The sequence below is a fragment of the Mastacembelus armatus genome, chromosome 24 (genome assembly GCF_900324485.2).
Source record: "Mastacembelus armatus chromosome 24, fMasArm1.2, whole genome shotgun sequence".
NCBI lineage: Eukaryota > Metazoa > Chordata > Actinopteri > Synbranchiformes > Mastacembelidae > Mastacembelus > Mastacembelus armatus.
In genome coordinates this window covers 21,162,223-21,180,362 of record NC_046656.1, presented here as the reverse complement: position 1 = coordinate 21,180,362, position 18,140 = coordinate 21,162,223, and the positions used below count along the sequence as shown (strand labels likewise).

The 18,140-nt window shown below is 45.7% G+C and overlaps 1 protein-coding gene across 2 annotated transcripts; it reads right to left on the bottom strand.

Moving 5' to 3' along the window:
• Positions 1-1,281: 1,281 nt before the first annotated feature.
• Positions 1,282-15,570, bottom strand: senp6a (SUMO specific peptidase 6a). 2 transcript variants are annotated; one of them, XM_026329567.1, is made up of 23 exons: positions 15,456-15,544; positions 12,027-12,120; positions 11,053-11,116; positions 10,027-10,133; positions 9,673-9,825; positions 8,990-9,057; positions 8,763-8,857; positions 8,105-8,486; positions 6,759-7,006; positions 6,517-6,657; positions 6,321-6,354; positions 5,783-5,968; positions 5,497-5,690; positions 5,162-5,346; positions 4,904-5,020; positions 4,689-4,811; positions 4,517-4,609; positions 4,084-4,418; positions 3,665-3,753; positions 3,469-3,557; positions 2,999-3,067; positions 2,278-2,428; positions 1,282-1,690 (listed from the first exon to the last, which is right to left on the bottom strand). In XM_026329567.1, the coding sequence occupies exons 1-23, from the start codon at positions 15,484-15,486 to the stop codon at positions 1,454-1,456; spliced, it is 3,285 nt and encodes a 1,094-aa protein (XP_026185352.1). In that variant the 5' UTR covers positions 15,487-15,544; the 3' UTR covers positions 1,282-1,453. The 2 variants fall into 2 exon arrangements, with proteins under 2 accessions (XP_026185352.1, XP_026185353.1); XM_026329568.1 differs by lacking the exon at positions 12,027-12,120 and having other exon boundaries at positions 15,456-15,570.
• Between the last annotated feature and the right edge of the window lie 2,570 nt (positions 15,571-18,140).

Below are 18,140 nucleotides of genomic sequence, written 5' to 3'. Positions count from 1 at the left end.
GCTTCTCAGCCAGAACCAGACCTGCACCTTGTCCTGACACTGCAGCAAACTGTGTTTGATCCATTTTAATTAAAGAGAAATCGTTTTAGTTTGTTATTTACAGTCTGTGGCGTCTGTTTCTGTCTGAGTATTATTACCAATAACATTTGATGTATATATTATATTCCTAATTTAATATATTAAAAATATACTACACGTGTTGCATGCACATGTTTTTTCTCAGATTTGCTCAGATGAGCTTGTTGAGATTTTAATTAATTCTTTAAAAAAAAAAATAAAATCCCAGCACCAGGTCCATTTAATGGCTGCTCAGGTGCTTTCACTCATATCACATGACCTACATCTGCAGATGAGGTTTGCCCCGTTTGATTAGAATATCTCAAAATAATCAGCTTTATTGTGGTTAAAACGATGAAAACTGAACCACATCCACAACAACGAAGCAGAAATAAACAAATAAAACCAGAAACCAGAGTTTTTCTTGCTACATCAAACTGAATCCCTGTTGCAGAGCAGCAACAACAGGAGCATTTACTTTGACAGACACGTCCCCAGCTGTTAGTTAATGCAGTCAATTTATATTTCATGATTTAATTCTGCTTAAAGGAGTCATGAATGTTTTAGTGTCCGGTAACGTGACACTGGAAACATCCTCGCTGGTGAAGCGGACTGAAAGCTGAGAGCAGCATTCAGACGGACGCACCAGGCTGCAGCCACATGTCGTTAAGAAGAAGCTGCTGTGACTGGGCTGCATGAACTTTCTGCTTGTCTCATGGACTGATTTTGGCCTTCGGTGGGAATCGGACGGGCTGACTGGGTCAGGGGTTTTACACACACACACACACACACACAGAAAAACAATCTCAGTTGTAATTAGTTTTGGAAGGAAAACACAGCACAAATAAAAAGCTAAGACAAAGAAAGTGCTCTTGCATCTAAGGCTGTTTTTAATGCTGAAAATATTCATCCACTCCACATTGAAGAGACACAACAAGCACTGAACTACGCATGTGGCTCGTGAGCTTCTTTTCCAGGCGAGTGGATCAGTAACTTACAAATAACAGCAACTTTCTCTATGCTTTTTATTATTATTACTTATTATTATTATTATCGTCTTCCTCTACACAACTTTGAAAGCATAAAAAAAGATGCAAGAGCGAAACAGTATCTTCTGCACAGACTCTCCTGGAGAGAAGAACATCTATGAAAACATAACTTAATGAGCCACTTGATGAACGCGTCATAAAACAGTAAATTACAAAGGCAGCGGGAAAACTCCAGCATATTTACACTTTATGTTTATTCAATACAAATTTAAAGGTGTGTTTGATGTCTGTGGTTAATGAAGGGAGGTGGGGACCGTTTCGGACATGTTGAAATGAACCAGCAGCTTAAAATCAGGTTTGCACCCACCACCCACCACCAGGCCGAGGCGGAGGAGGGTGGGGTCGTTTCAGGGGCTGATGGCGAGGTTTGGAGGCTGGCCCGACAACCCAGAAGTCTCTTCAATCTCGGGCTCCTCCGGAGAGCCCGGAGCAGCATCGTCCTGGTCGGACTTCTTCTTGTCCAGCTCTTGTTGAGCCTGAATCTTCAGGATCAGCTCTCTGATCTCTTCACGCTTCGTCTTCATCCTCTGCTGAGGAAACCAATCCGACAGGTTCACCGGCAGATGGAAACTAGGAATCGGATTCTGTGGGAAAAGATCAAAGAAGACAGATTATCTAAAGGTTTGAAAAATATTTCTTACTGTCAACAAATCCCATAAAAATCCACGTGAAATGTGGATTCACCAGCCATTGGGAACAGCGGGATCCTCATTTGTATTTCTCACAGACCCTCTAACATCCAACATCAGTGTTTATAGATCGTGTTCACAGATTTGTGCTCCCTGAGAATTAGATTTTCACATGACGCATTTTGCAAACAGTGGATCTCCTTAGGGTCGCCTTTATTGTGGAGGCCACCCTGAGGCCAGGTCTCCTCAGTGCAGGAGCAGATCTAACACTTTCTGATTCAGCCAATGGTGGAAATGTTGCTAGTCAGCTAGGTTTGCTAATGCTAATGTTAGCGGGCGTTCATTCAAACTACTTCCTGTCTTAGTTTACGTTTGTTACGCTGGAGTCAAAGAGTGAAACAGCCGATTTAAGCACCGTCATACTGCAGCGTTTTCTTTCATCACTAATTGGTGATGCAGTTTTTATGGATGAAAACAAAGACGACAGGGGAAGTGAAACGCTGATAAAGGTGGGAGGACGTTTATAAAGCTCCTCCTCTCACCTCGAAGAAGCTCTCCACATACTGCAGGATGTAAACTCCACAGTCGCTGAAGTTATCCTGCTGAGGCACACGTGGGCTGGAGCCCCTCATCACATCCTTCCCGAAACTCCGCTGAGTCCCTTTACGCACCTCCCACTCCACCTCCAGGTACCTAAAACAAACGCACCCAGTGTCAGTCCCAGCTTTTCCTACTCAAAGATTCCGTTAAAAAAAATAAATTTCTCATCATCTAAATAACCTTGTTAGTTTTGTCATAAAAACAGCCAAGATGAAAGTCAATAAAAAATCTAATATTTTATTACATTTTCTGCCTCCAATCAGGGCCAGTCTCTGACGTCACATGACAACACAACTCACTTGCAGGCCGTCAACCCCAGCTGGACGTTGGGTTACGCTCAGTGTTAACAATCTCCAACTACAAACCTGCACAGACTGATTCTTCTGAAGCAGATTAAACGTCCTCAGTCGGGGACTGAACACACTGAAGTGCTGTGATAAACCTGGATTTGAACCTGACGTTAGAGTTACTGGGATAACTTACTGTAAATGTGTCTACAATAACATTTTTACAAATTCATTTACATCAGTGCTTCAACATGCTGCACATCTGTCTGTCTCTCCCTCTAGTTTAGTTTCCAGGCCTAATTTCATTTGCAAATTTCAGGTGTTAAACGCTCTACAAACCAAGCTGTGTTTTACAGATGGAGCAGCAGGAACTCACTCTCTCAGGGTTTTGACCACGGTCGACCTGGCCGGACCACGCAGAGAGTCCATGATGAGAATACAAGGCCTGAGGAAAGAAAGAAGAGTTAAGTTTTAAAGGTCTAGAACCTCAGACCAGTGATGTCGCGCAGCAGGCCCCGGACAACTGATTTTATTAGTGACTCTTTTCCAACAGAGGCTCTGAGCCTGTTGTGGTAAATTTGGGCAATTTCTTTCTGCATCAGCTGGAAAAAAGGCCTTTAAACTAAAGATGCACTGAGGTAAAGAAAAACTTTAATGCTCAATGTAATGGAAAGGTGAGGACACTTATCTGTGCACGTTAAATGATGAACACTGTGGAAGCTAATATAACCTTATGAGACTTACTCAGAGTAATGTGTCAACCTAGTTCCACTGACTGCAACAGATCAACATAAGCAGAGCGGTGGCGCCTCCTGCAGGTGAAAAACAACAAGTGCATCCACTCACTGTTTGCAGACGGTTTGTCTGGAGGCCAAACCAGCGGCGTCAGAGCTGAGCGCTTCTTCAGCCAGAGTCCCGTCCTCGCTGCACTCATCCTGGACACAGAAACACCAACGTCACCTCCGCTAAAGCTTCTTCAGCTCATGCCGACTGACAGTCGACTCAGAAATGATACATAAAGAAAAACATCAGAACCGAGTACCTGACAGGAGCTCTGGTCATCAGAGAAGGTGTAGGTGTCGTCGTCTGCTTTCCCTGAACCGTAGCAAACGCTGATTCTGTGCAACTCGCCTAAAAAAAAAAAAAACCAAAAATCCCATCCACAAACCAAAACCACACCATTAGTCTGTTAAATGATAAACTACTCGTGTTCTTTGCTGCTGCAGCACAGAAACGTCTCACACCTACACGTTGTCAGGAGCACAGTTCGTTCCACCAGAGCAGGAACATCAGCTTTCAGAGACTTGACGGCAGCTGCACTTATGGAAACTACAATTTTCATAATGTGTTTATGAAAATGAAGGCAGTCCTGCCCACAGTGGCCCAGACCCAGTTACTGTGCACGTTACAGACACATCTCTGTCTAAACTCTGGGAACATGTCACCAAACGTTGGACTCACTCGTGTACTGCTGCTCGCCATCAGCCCGGTTGTTGCTGGACAATGCAGCGGTGCTGGGAGGCTCCGCCCCCCGATCTGTGAAGGAGTTCTCCTTGGGGAGGTCCCCGTTGGACTGACCCTCGACAGGCGCCTCAGGGACCCCGGGGGACAGCTGCTCCGAGGAGCTGTCCAGCCCGTCTCCGTCCGGGGACAAAGGGCGACAGTGGTCCGGGATGTTCTCTTCTGGCTGAGGGTCTGAAGCTGAGACTGGCAACGGGCTATGGTACAGCGGGTTCTGCTCCAACACGGGACGCTCGAGGCCCGGGAAGCAGATGACTGCCAGGTACCAGTGGGCGCTGGCAAAACAAGAATTAAAATTAGCCTCAGCCCCGTCAAGAAAAGCAGAGCAGGACATGATTCAAGTCGTAGGATTCCTTTCAAATTCAGGACTCACGACTCGTTGATGGGAACAAAAATGAAATCCTTCTGGAACAGATCCACGTGTCTAGACCACGTCTTAACCCTGTTGTGCTTCCGTTTCTGGATCCTGGGAAACAAACCCAAAAGTGAAACTTTTGTGTGTGAACACAGGGTGAGGTGATAGAAACCCTCTGCTGGACACTCACGGCAGGTTCGCTGCGTCGGAAACGCTCCTCTGCTCTCTCTGGTTCAGCCTCTTGTAGAAAAAGGAGCTGAAAACGTGGATTCTCTGTGCATCTTCTTTTTTCAATTTCTCTAAAACTAAATATCTAACACAGAGACAGACATGACTGATTTCAGTATGAGAACTGAAGGTTCCACTCATGTTTTCATTTGACTGTGGAAATGGCCAAATACTTACTTTAAATAAAAGTCTATGATAACGTCGTTTAAGAATTCTCCATCATTAAGGCAGTGGAGGTCTTCATTAGTGACTGAGATGCCTCCTTTGGCTGGAGGGGGAGGATACACCATTAGCCTGGAAGACAAGCACCAACAAGCGTCACAGCGCGGTCGTGGTTCCTGCAGGATCAGTGTTAATTCTCCAAAATAATCGACATATCATGATCAGCGCCATGTCAGTCAAACCGGCCCCACAGGCCACGACGCAGACACTCACTTGACGACTGGTCCGGAGAAGGTGGGCTGGAGGTCGGTCATGTCCTCGTCTTCATCCCCATAGTAGGTGGTTTGCTGGCGAGTGGCCATCCGTGTGCGTGCGGGAGGCGTGAGCTGAGCAGCCTTGCTGACCGGGGCGACCTTGGCAACCGGAGAGAGTTTCGGAGGAGTTTGTGGTAGCCTCCCCTGCAAAAAACAAAAAAACCACTTGGTTCTACATTAATGAGTAAAACCCAAGTGGACAAACTGGGACCATCTGCTGTGATAAAGAAAAATCCAATCCAGGTTACAGATAATAAACATAGAACTGAATTGAGACTGAAGCAGCCCCCCGACCTTCTCCTCCTTCTGCTTCGACGCCTTGTTGTAGTTGACCAGTCGGATGTTGGCCTCTTCGAAGGTTAGCTTCGTGGGGAAGTCGCTGAGGTCGTTGGTCCTGCCGATCTCGCCCAGAATGTCCTCCAGGATCATCTGCTCCTTCATCTCCAGGCCGTTCTCGAAGATCAAAACGATGTATTTCTCATCCGACTCTGACGGCACAGAACAGGTTTTCATTAAGACTCTTTTAGTTTGATAGTTTGTTCAAGTAAAACCTGCAGTATCTGTGTGTATTTGTACTCACGGTCTCCAGAACAGTCGTACCAATGGCCTCCTTTCTCCTTGGTCATGTCGAGCTGGGTGCGCAGGCGGACGCACTCCTCCGGCGTCGTCTGGAAAAACAAGACGGGAAGCTTTCGCACGTTGCACCACTCGCAGCTGATCAGCTCCGACGCCTGAAGAAAGACCTCGATTCTGTCGCGCTCCGTGCCTGACGGCAAACACACAGCAGGTCTGAGTCTTTTTCCGTCGCAAATACATCAACAAACTAAACAGAAGTAAGCAAACAGAAACATCAAAAACATGACACGACAGACACAAACATGCTTATTAAAGACAGCAAACTGCAGAAAACCAGGACACATCCCTGCATGAACCAATAAAACGACAACATCAGGTTTCTTATGTTCGTCTGCTCTTATTTCTTGTTGTATTTTGGCGTTTTCTGCTCAGGAAGTTGCCACAAAATGAATTGAATTTAAACAACTGCACAGCTGCATCTTTCACAAACAGCAGCCTGCGCTGACGCCTGATCCACCGAGTTAACCACCGCTGGGTCGTACCTTCGGTTTCCAGCTCGATGTGGTTGATGGAAAACTAAAAAGAGAGAGAACAAAACAAAAAGTTCACTGTTTCTAAGTTACTGTCTGGGAGGACAGCAGATGCCTTCACCTTGGAAAACGGATTATTGAGTCTAAATGTGATGAAGACGTCACTGGTGCGTCGTGGCCGTATTTCAAAATAAGTAGTAGTACTCACCACCACGGGTTTGGTCACCATCCTGCGCAGAGTTCCTATTCTGATGCTCCGACACTTCAGTATGATGCTGTCACACTTACTCGAACTCAATTTGGGCTTTTTTGTCCTGGGTGAAAACTGCTCAGCAGGCTGATTTCCAAACTGGGAAGAAACATGTGGCTTTAGGGACTCGCCATACTGAAGGGTAAAGACATGAAGCTTCACATAATTCCTCTGCAGGTGCTGTTGCCGCTGAGCCTCACCTGATCTTTCATCCGCCCTTTCCGTGGTATCGTGATCTTCATGTTGACGTCTTCAAAGAATTCGTCGTTGTTGAGCTCCTCCTGCTCTTCGGCACTTTTCACCGCCGCCTCCACTCTGCCTCCGGAGGGCGCCGGAGAGGAGTGAGCCGAGTCAGCGGGTCGAGGGGAAACGCTGTCCAACCTGTTGACGCTTCCTGTGCTGGCGTTGTCGGCCTCCTCCTCCTCATCATCATCGCTGGACAGGACGACTGGAGAAGGGAAAACGTCAGAATATCTTTAAGCAGAAGTTTCCTAAATCTGATGTTCCCTCAGTGTGAACAGACCAAACCAGATCTGGTCCACCTGCATATGTGGTCCTAGATCTGATTCCTGTCAGATCAGAATCCATGTGGTCGTTTTAACGTCTCCCTCCTCTGCACATGTCGCCTGTCGTCATCGTTCAGTGTGGGAAACATCAACATGGAGGAGGGGGGGCAGTGGAGAGACCAGGACGCTTCACATTGGTTGGACTTTTATGGAGAAGATGCTGATGGAGCCAAACTGGAAGGAACATATGGGAACCCAGCAGCTTTGGAGGAGACTGAGCGATGTGACGCTGTTCTTCAGTTTAATGTGTGCACACATATATAATGGGCTATATTTATTTATATTATATTTTCTTGTGATTGTCTTTCAATGGATTGTTGTGTTTTGATGCAAGCTCCAGGCAGTGACGCCTTTTTAGGTCCAACAGAAACTGAAGTTTTAATTTCACACATGACATCACATCAAAGCCTTTAGGATTTAGGTGCAACTTTAAATGTGTTATTTAAATGGAGGCGAAATCAGTTTCTGGCTGGTTTTTCTGTCGTATTTGTTCTTTTTCTAATTATTTTACTCCTATTTTTCTTTTTAATAAATCCCACCATGGATCATAGATTTTAAAATGTGCATCACTTTATGTGCAGAAATATACACGTCCTGTCTTTTGACTGCATTTGGGAAATCAACACTGCCCTGGATTGAGTTTTTAATGTTTTTTGTCCACGGTGGTTTTTAACCTGCATTGGTGGAATAATTTCATTCCAGCTATGAATCTTTGGGAACGGCAGTGATGAAACTGAGTAAACAGCCTTCAAACAGGCAGCAAAGTGTCAGATTCCAGCTTTCAGCCTGGCTCTGACTGCAGCCATCACTGACACATCTGAACATCCTGAACTCAATCCCAGTTTAGCCCCACTGGTCGACAAACCGGCACCAGGAGCCAGATCTGCCCAGACGCTGCAGCAGATCTGTGGTTGTTGCCGAACAAAGGACTTAATAGCTACGAATGACCAACCACAGCACAACTACTTGTTTCTCCTTACTGGGGTCGTTGAGCTTGTGCTGCTGTGCTGCCGCCGTCCTTTTCCCTTTGGGGGGGTTCCTGACTCTGCAGCAGCTCGACGTCCCGGCCAACAGGGGCGGCCTGCCGTTGTTCAGAGGCAGCAGGGTTCCTCTGTTGCTCGTGATCCGCATGGGCAAAGTGTCCACATGGGGCGCCCTCGTGGCAGGTTTGTAGAAGTTGATCTGCAGACTGTTTGGTCCGGGGGAAGGCTGCGACCTGATGGGGGGCCGGGGTGTCGGAGACGACAGCGTGGCCTGTTGACAGGGCGGCACCGGCAGACCACAGTTCTGACACTTGCTGCTGTCCTCCGTCGGCTTTTTGCACTTCATACACACCGACTGACAGGAGGCCGGCCCGACAGGCTGCCGAAGAAAAACGCTCATTAGAGACGAGATGAACTTTCTTCCTCTAACGAGAACAATTTACTGGCACACATCAAATCTCTAACATGATTTGAAAACTGGTCTTTTGTCTCAACAAAAACACAAATGTTGTTGTTTTTGTGGCAACGTGCGGCAGATAAACCAAAACCTCACTCAGCAGCAAAGAACTCCTGCCAGAAAAAGCTCGATTCTGCACCAGCTCTGAGAGAAGACGACATACAGGTGGTTTCTGGGTAGTGAAGTCCTTTCTCTTACCTCTGCTGCTTTGACTTGTGAGGGGAAGCTGCAGCAGTCCTCCAACGGTCTCCTCTTCTGCTGGACGCGACGTTTGATGCTCAAGGTGTCGTCATCTGCAAAATTAAACCAACAGAACAATCGACTGACTGAGTCTTTAAATACTTACAGGTCATTGTTATTAAACCGAAATGAGTAAATACAAAAGCAGATTTAACAGCAATGGCTGCCATCCTGCTCTCCCGTACCTGGGGTCTCGGGACAGGTGAGGACGATGCTGTCCACTTCCACAGCTCGTGTGGTGGCAAAGTCATTTCTGCAGGAGGAAACAAGTTTTATTTTCACATCGACAAACTTTTGAAGACGCCTGCTGGAAGCGAGCACCTGGTCCTGCCAACACTGATAATGTAGTAATGTAAAATGTGGTTGTCACAGCACAGAGCGAATTTTACACATGAACCAACAAAGCAAAAACAGAGAGCGCCACAGTCTGTCGACAGAAACACATTAAACGTTCGTGGACATGAAAGAAGCGTGAAATGAGACCTGATCTGTTAAAGACTCGCTCTGCAGGATCAAAGTCTTACCTCTCCTTCAAATCAAGGCTGCTTGAAGACAGAAATCAAAGAGAAACGTCTTCATGAATGCAATCATTCATTTTTTAGACCCTGCAGCTCAATTAAGAGCTGATTGTTTTACAGACGCGTCTATCAAGAGGACCACGTTCAGACTTAAACTACTTTCATCTACATTTAAGATCCTACTGTGTGCATTAAACACAAATCCACAGACTTTTTACTGGTTTAACTCCTTGAAGAACTTCCAGCTGAACGATAAACGTAGCACTAACGAAAAAAAGCAGCAAAAATTGCACGTTGTTTTTCCTGCGAGGCACAAACTCATCACACGATTTGGTCTCGCCGTGTCTTACCTTTGGACTGGTTTCCTTATCGTTGAAGACAGTTGTGCGTGCTGGAAGTGTCGCCCCTGTAAAACGAGGCCCTGTGATGGTGCAGGACTGATGATTAAATAGTTGGTTCTGTTAGGCAGAGGGGAGGACGTTGCAACTGCTAGCTGACCTTCACTGTGACAGGAACACAGACACTTCATGCATCAGACAGAAGTCTTGATTTCACAAAGACCACATTGAAATATCAAACTCTGATGGAAAGTGTCAATTTATCATAATTATCCTGTGTGTGTGTGTGTGTGTGTGTGTGTGTTGGGGGGGGGGGGGGGGGGTGTCTGCACTCAGCTAAACATAAAGTCTGGAACAGTAACAGACCTGAGCTTTCTGGGCGCCAGCTTGTTCATGGACTTCATGTGGTTATTCGTCCGGTTCTCATACGTTCTCAGGGGCTCGGAGGAGCTGAAGTGCCTAAGGCTGGGAGACTGCAGAGACAACACACTCATTCATAAAAAGGCTCGTCGCTTACAGGAACCAAAAAAAAACGGTAAATAATTGGCCAATTTTCTTTAATCCCCAGAGGAAAGTGAGTGATGGGTCTGCTGATACTAAATATGTGGGAAAGCGCTCAATCTCTGAGTTGGTTATTTTAGTTTTAGTGCTGAATTTAAAAGCAGTTACAGGTTTAAATAAACAGTAGCATTAACCTGTGAAAAAGAGAGAGAGGCTCATTTTCATGGCTGCAGGGTTGTGTTTACTTCGTTCACACAGAAACAAATACAAACCAACAACTGTAATTACATTATCACCAATGCTCCTACAAATTCCATGTAAACATATCAGCAAACCTGCAGGTAGAACATTTGATTTTTTCCATCAATGCTGTGATCAGCATAGTAACATGCAGACAGCAAAGCTTCTAAGATGCTGTACGTAAATTTAACAGCACGTTACGACACATATTCAGTCAGTTTGTGAGGAGTCCTGACACGAAGTGGGCCTCTTGGCCTGCTGGTGGCGCTAGAGGAAGAGTCGGAGCCACAGACTCTTTAGGAGTCGTTCTTGTAAGAGCTATGAATGTGTGACACAGATTTCATGGGAAATCATTTGAGAGATTTGACTCTGAACCAAAATGGGAGACAGACACATGAACAAAGGCCCAGACCCAAACATGTTCATGTGACACCCCCATCACCACCATCCAATTTAACAGGAATATTATGCACTGTAGATAAATCACAAACCAACATCCTGCACCCACTCACATTTCCCCCAGCACCCGAGCAGCGTGGGCTGCCAGGGTGCTGTAATGTTCTACAGCGCCAGGTGCCAGCAGCTGTGTCGCAGAGCCCTGCGGCCCACTGGGACTCAGTAAGATCGGGGCTGGGAGACGGGGGGGTTTACCTTTTTCTCCTCAGGGGAGCTCGACTGCTGCCTGTCCATCTCCTCCACACTCACCACGCTCGCTCTGAGAGCAAAAGAAAAGAGACAACATGTTGGTGCTGTGTGTTACTGCGTTTTTACTGACTGATGTTGATTGTGTTGTCTTTGTGTGAATGTCAAATGACACATCTGCACAATAACGGAGACAAACAGGACCCTTGGGTTTGACCGATATATTTTCATGTAACTGCCGCTTGTGGATTTGTTTAAAGTTTAAAATGGACTTCAGTAACAATTATACAATTATTATAATTTATTGAGCCAACAACAAAGAACCAGCAGCGACTAAGGCCGACTGTTGTGTCCCTAAACGTCGCCTTCATCCGGACCAAAAAGTGTAATTGAACGCACCACAGACTCCAGCTGACAGCCAACCAGCTCGTATGTTCTGCGCCTGGTGAGAGGAAATGCCTCTCCACACCAGCAGGGGGCGGTAGTTTGTATTGGGCAGTTAAATAGACAGTGGCAGACCTACGCTGCAGATATACAAAGCGTAACCAAAGCAGCGTCTGTTGACCATTTTCATCCCACAGACGGTTTATAGCTGCTTCTAATCCAGAACATCTGATAGGATAAACCGGGTTCTGGATTCACACACGTCACACTGAGTACACCACATTCATGGTTGGCGTCAGCCTCCGCACGATATTTGTACTCAAACACAAAAATCCAGACCCAACTGTTAAAGAAGTGACTCCGAACGTTATTTGTGAACTAAAGGAATCTCTTCGGGTCTGATGATCCATTTTCACTCAGCAGCTCACGAATACGTCGGTCCAACCCGAGCAGGGTCCAGTTTGTATGACACATGCAGGCGCAGAGCTGCTGATCAGCAGAGGCGTCTCTCCCTGAGTGTGGAGCGAGGCCTGTGTGGTGGGAAAGTGATGCAGTGCAGCGCCCGTGGTGCTGAAGACGAGGGCCGGAGAAGTGCTTACTCATGTCTCCTTTCCTCTTCGCTGTCACCAGAGAGAGAAAAGCTCCAGTTGTGCTTGTAGCCTCCATCTCTCCTGGTCTCTGATCTATCCAGGGCTTGAATTAAACAGCAAACCAGACTCAGATCAGTGTGGGGACACAGGCATCAGCTGGAATGACCACTCAGATGAGGTCCCACTTAGGACTGGTCATTTCAGCTGGATGACATGAAAAACTGGTTGTAATTAACAGAACCTTTTGCACTTATTCAACTGCATGAGCATCATTCTAGAAATAACACAAACACACTCACAAGTGCATCTTCATTATTTTAAGACATCACTGAGCTGATTCCTTCAGTCGAACTCCTTCATCTCAGACTGACTGGAGTCCGTGTCTGTCTGCGTTTAGGTGTAGCTGTGAAATGTCATGCTAACTCTAAATTGTGTTTTCAAGGTGGTGAGTCCCGCTAATTCACCCTTAATCAGCAGGAAAACATTCTGCAGTCTGCAAAGATCCATTCATCATTTCAGTCATTTTCAACTTCAAGCAGTTCAGCTTTGACGTATTTGACAGTGAACTGAAAACCTTCTGATTTGGGATCGTGGGCCAGATAAAACTGGGATTTGAAGAGTCCACTGTGGGATTTACACTCATAAAGTGTTATGGACTGAGGCACCAAACAAAAACAAACGATTGGCCCGAGGGTTTGTAAATAATTATGATTTTTATTGTACCGCATCTGCCCACAGTGTGAGCAGCTGCTGCCCCCCTTTTTTATTTTCTTGTTTTCACCATGTTTCTGCTGATGCACAGACCTTCACCATCTGCCAGGTGTCAGGGTTTTTGTCTGGCACTGTGGTTTCCTATTTCCTCCCCAAATCAACTGAAATTTGTGAACAACAAAACGGTCAACAACAACAAGACACATCCAACGTGGAAGGTTTTCTCTTCACTAGACCTGGGAAACATAAACCAAGCAGCAAAGAAATATTCCTGCAGCTCTACACAACCCAACCGTCGCTTTGGTCCTGCCGGTTCAGCCTCCACACCGAATCCACCTGCACCATCATGTGTGCACATCATTAATGGAGGAGCCCTCAGCCTGAAGAGACTCAGTTCCTGACATCTCATACATACTGTGCATGTGCTGAAGTGCAGCTGTCTCCTTTTGTTTCCTCCAAAACCAAATTGTGAGTTACTGAGCCCATTTTCCTCCTGGCCTCCCCTCCCCACGCAGTCGAGCAGCAGAACATTTATCTGGACAAACTGGTGTCTGATAATCCATTTCTGAGAAAACTGATCTTCCCAAGTTAAAAATCACACAATGGATTATGGTCCCAGATTTCTTCTGCCTCAGGAGGATCAGTCATCTGCTTCAATCCTCCTCAAACCTGATTGGGTTTTTCTTATATTTGCCAGTTAATACACAGAGTCAACCCACAAGATTCAGCTTTTAATTCACTTTCCAAACACCCTGATGCGGTTTAGTGAGGGGACGTTTAGCTTCCCACTGAGCTTCACTTCTACTTCGCTTGTTTATTTCATGTGTGGAGGGTGTAGCGGTGGATCCTCTATCGTGGATCTGTGACGGCAACTACGACAGCACAAACCCCGTCTATGCAAACATGAGGCGAAGTCAGCTCAAAGAGCGCTTTGACTTTCACATGACGCTGAAATCCATATGACCCGTTCACGGCCGCACAGAGCCTCGAATGTAACGCACCTATTTACTAAACCTCCAGTTTATGCTCCACACACACACACACACACACACACACACACACACACACACACACAGATCTTAATGCTGGTCTGAGGCCAGTTTCACCAATGACAAACATCCAAACCCTGATGAGAAACATGGGATTATTTACCGTCCTCTTAACTGTGACCGTGCACTGCATTATCTTGGCTTATGTCACCACCGAAGGACAAACAAAAGGGATTAAACATCCTAAGTAATGTAATAACACAACAAACCAACCTGTGTAGCTCATTAAAACACACCCAACTAGCAAACCATGTAGGAACATAAACACAAGACAGGAAGTTGATCTGTAAATGTGAACTGAAAGGTCTGTGTCAGATTAATACATACTTATGTACACACATACTTATTAAAAATATTTTCTGCCCCAGTTTTAGCCTTGGATGCTTTCTTGCACAGCTGTTCAGAGAAACTGAGAAAATAAAAGTCCATGAAAATCCTCTGGCCCCATCTAACCCATCAAGCTCACTGGTTCCCATTTAAAACCACCTCACAAACCCTGAGCCGCATTTTTTGAGACCTAGAAGTTTCCTACAGCTGTTTGTTGTTGTTGTTTTGGAATGAAAGAAACGTAGGAGAGACTGTTTTAGTTGAGGACTATTTCCAGAGGCGGATTAATCCACATATCGTGCTGTAGTGAGTCATTTTAGCTTTGGGTCATAGCCAGAGTTTGTCCTATGAAAACAAAGATAAATGACGAGAACAGCAGCAAATCTTCAGTAGCTGCAGGTTCATTTTCTGTCAGTCGAGAACACAACCAACTAGTCATGTCATCTCTAAACGTCTTTTATTTCCAAACCTGAACTTAGGTCTGCTTTGGCTGAGGGGGGACCTTGGAGACTTGGAGACTTGTTTCTATAACAAAATCTGTCAGAGCTCAACTTTTCATTGAAGCCACAGAGCAAGGCAGCAATGGCTGATGATGTTGTACCTGTTGTTCAGGCTGTTTACATTTTAGACACGTGTGTTTTTGGTAAATATCAGTTTAGTCCAGACCACCAGAGACACGGGGGCCCCCGTGTGAAACCACCGTCCCTCACATCACTGGGAACATGATTGTTTACATGTTTTAATATCAGGCAGCCAACGCATCAACCTGGAAGTTAGCATGTTAGCCCAGGAGCCCAGCAGCTGTCCGGGCGTCAGGACCAGCCCTGGACGGTTTTATTTGGACCTTTAAAGCGGTTTGGGGTCTTTTGGGGTCTTTCTGGACTCCATAAACCCTGTGTGGTTGCTGTCAGCCTCGCAAACACAGGAAGGCCTGTCTCCGCTATCGCTAACCCAGCTCCACATTGCAGATCCAGCTAACGTCAGCGCTAACGCTGCTAGCTCAGCCCCAGATGCACTTTAAAATCCTCCGGGCCGGACCCCCCGTCCCCCCACAGGCCAGTTTCCCCCTTCCGGCTGCAGGCCCGAAGATGTGGCGGTGTCACCGGCCTGGCAGCGCTCAGTTAAACCCGGCTGGTTCGGGATCAGGGCTGTAAGAGCAGCCATCGTTATGATGCTAACGTTAGCCACCTAGCCAACCGTGCACCCGCTCCAGACTCGCTTATATCTTGGACCGACTATCTGAGCCGGACCCGAATCTGCCTCGGCCGGTACCGGCGCGAATCCGACGGCTGCGCCCGGGTAAAACGTGTGGTGACCGGGCGGGCACGCCGGGCGCAGTGTCAGGGCTTACCTTCCAAGAAAAGGCTTTTGTTGTGGGCCATGTTTATTCCATGATCCTCCTCGGTGGTCCTCCTCCGCGGCTAACGCGGCTAACGCTGCTCCGAGCGCAAAGCAACCCGCGGAAATCTGCGGCTCGCCGGAAGTCACCGCTGCTCACTTCACAATAAAGCCCCTTTCCCCAGTAGAGACAATATTTCCAAGATCAGAGAAATGCTGTCTTTTACACTTTTATCCTTCATGGTCACACACAGATTATTGGACACATCATTAACATACTTTAAGTTATAAGTAATAAAAGCAGCGGTGGCAGGTAGCTCAAGCTGTTTTATCCATCCATCATCTGTACCCCCTTAGTCCTAACCACGGTCCCAGGGATCTGCTGGAGCCTATCCCAGCTCTCTTTGGGTGAAAGGCAGGGGTCCACCCTGGACAGGTCCCCAGTCCATCACAGGGCCACATAGAGACAAACAACCTCACACACTCACACTCACTCCTATGGGCAATTTAGAGTCACCAATCAACCTGACATACATGTTTTTGGACTGTGGGAGGAAACCAGAGTACCTGGAGAAAACCCACACAAGCACAGGGAGAACATGCAGACTCCACACAGAAAGGCCCCTGATGGGTGCTGCCTATTCTACCACACACACGTCCAACCAAACTAGTTTTATTTTGAAGGTAATTTCCGGAAGCGTTTTTGTTATAGTTTGGTCTAGTTGTGGTTCCTGTTAACCTGCACACGGTGCATATGTGCACTGGCCTAGAGTTTCTGTATGTGCCAACTTTTTATTCTGATGAAAATCACGATAATCCTGGTTTTAATTAATTCCAAGTAAAATGAGCTCAAAATACTGTCACAACTATTGAGCCCCTGTCAAAAATATTAAAATTAGGAATTAAAAAAATTACCATTACACACTTTGGAAAAAACCTCCCACTGTAAAGACCCGTTTTTGAATCAGTATGAAATAGCAGATTAACATGAGATAATTATTGATAGATTTTTGGATTAAGGGTTTTTCTTAATTCAAATTAGCGAAGAATTGAGGCTTTTTCAGAGGTTTTTAAAGGTCTGATGATGAGATGATGATAAACTGTAGATGGCGATGTTCCTCATTGAAATCCAGTGAATAATCACCTTCAGTGCGATGATGTCACCTCACACGGTCCAGTTTATCGAGGGTGCTGCTCATGTGTCTTTGGACACAGGTTTTATATTTGATGAGTATTGTTTTAAAATAAAACCACTGGGTTTACAAAGCATTGTAGTGTCAAACTAGTTTAATACTCTTTGTTAGGAGAATAAACAATAAAAGTCAGTGAAAGCTCATGAGTCCAAAATGTAAGAATATGAAGCTTCATACTTTTCCCTTTACCTCAAATCGGCCTGTAAAAAATAAAGATGAAACCTTTGTAGTTTGTTCCTTTACTCTCATTAATAGTCACTTAAATGAAAATGTAGTTTATTACAGTTTATTCATTTAACTTTAAACGTTTTTTGGCACCTGGACACATAATTTATCTGTTCACTACACAACTAAACTAACCACAGTGATTGGTTTATTATTATTATTGATTAGTCCTCTGTTTTATTTGTTGTACAGTATATTAGACAATAGTAATAAATATCCTTGACATGTTAAATGACAAAAATGCAGGCTAACAGTTTCCCCCTGTTTTCAGCCTTTATGCTAAGCTAAGCTAACTGCTGCCTGTCTCCACCTAACACACAGACGTTAATTTGGTATCGACATTCTCCTCTAATTCAAGCAAGTGAGTGTGTTTCCCGAGATGTTTCAGCGTATCCGTGACATAAGGGATTTGTGATGCCACATGAACTCATGTTCTGGCCTCAGATGAAAGCACAGCACTGAAAAATGAGCAGCTTACACCATCAGCATTAAATCCAGCACAGTCCTTCCGATAATTCAGAGCCAAATGTGCAGAGTTGCAGGAACAGCTCATTACAGTGAATTGAATCACGGCCTTCCCCTCCATTAATGTGCTGTGATGATTATCACACAGCGGTTTCCTCGTTCATCTGCACTCAGGGGTTCAGATTAATGGAAAATCTCTGATAAAACAGGAAAGGTGGCAGCTCACTGTGTTAGCTGTGTGACTGCAGCAGGAAACCTGAGTGAGATGAATGTGTCCAGACACATCGTTTATTACTCCAGTTGCTGCAGCATGGGCAGCAGTCCGCCCAGCTCCTTGGTTCAAACATTAATGAACCGTGACGACAGGATGAATTCCCATGATTCTTTGCACAGACATTCATGGTACCCAGAGGATAGATGTCTCACCCACAAACACCCACAAAAGCAGTGGTGTCGCACTATATCAGACCCCAGGTCTCGCCCACTGGCAGCTGAGATTGTCTAAATATAAGAATAAGTGGTAGATGAACGGCTGCTCTGATATGTCCAGGTCCAAATGAGGAACCTTTCCATAAACTAAGTATTGTCTTTAACCAACACCAGGTTTCTGTGCTGTTTATTCTCTCAGATGTCTCCACATGAATTTGTTGGCACAAAATGTGGGGCTGACTGCACAAACATGAGTCTGTAAAATAAACAGACTGAACGTTATCAAGGAGGATTTACTGCAGGGCTGCTGGATTTACACTGACACAGGGGTTCCTAATAAACTGACCACTGAGTGAATACGAGTCAGATAAAGGTTTGGAACCATA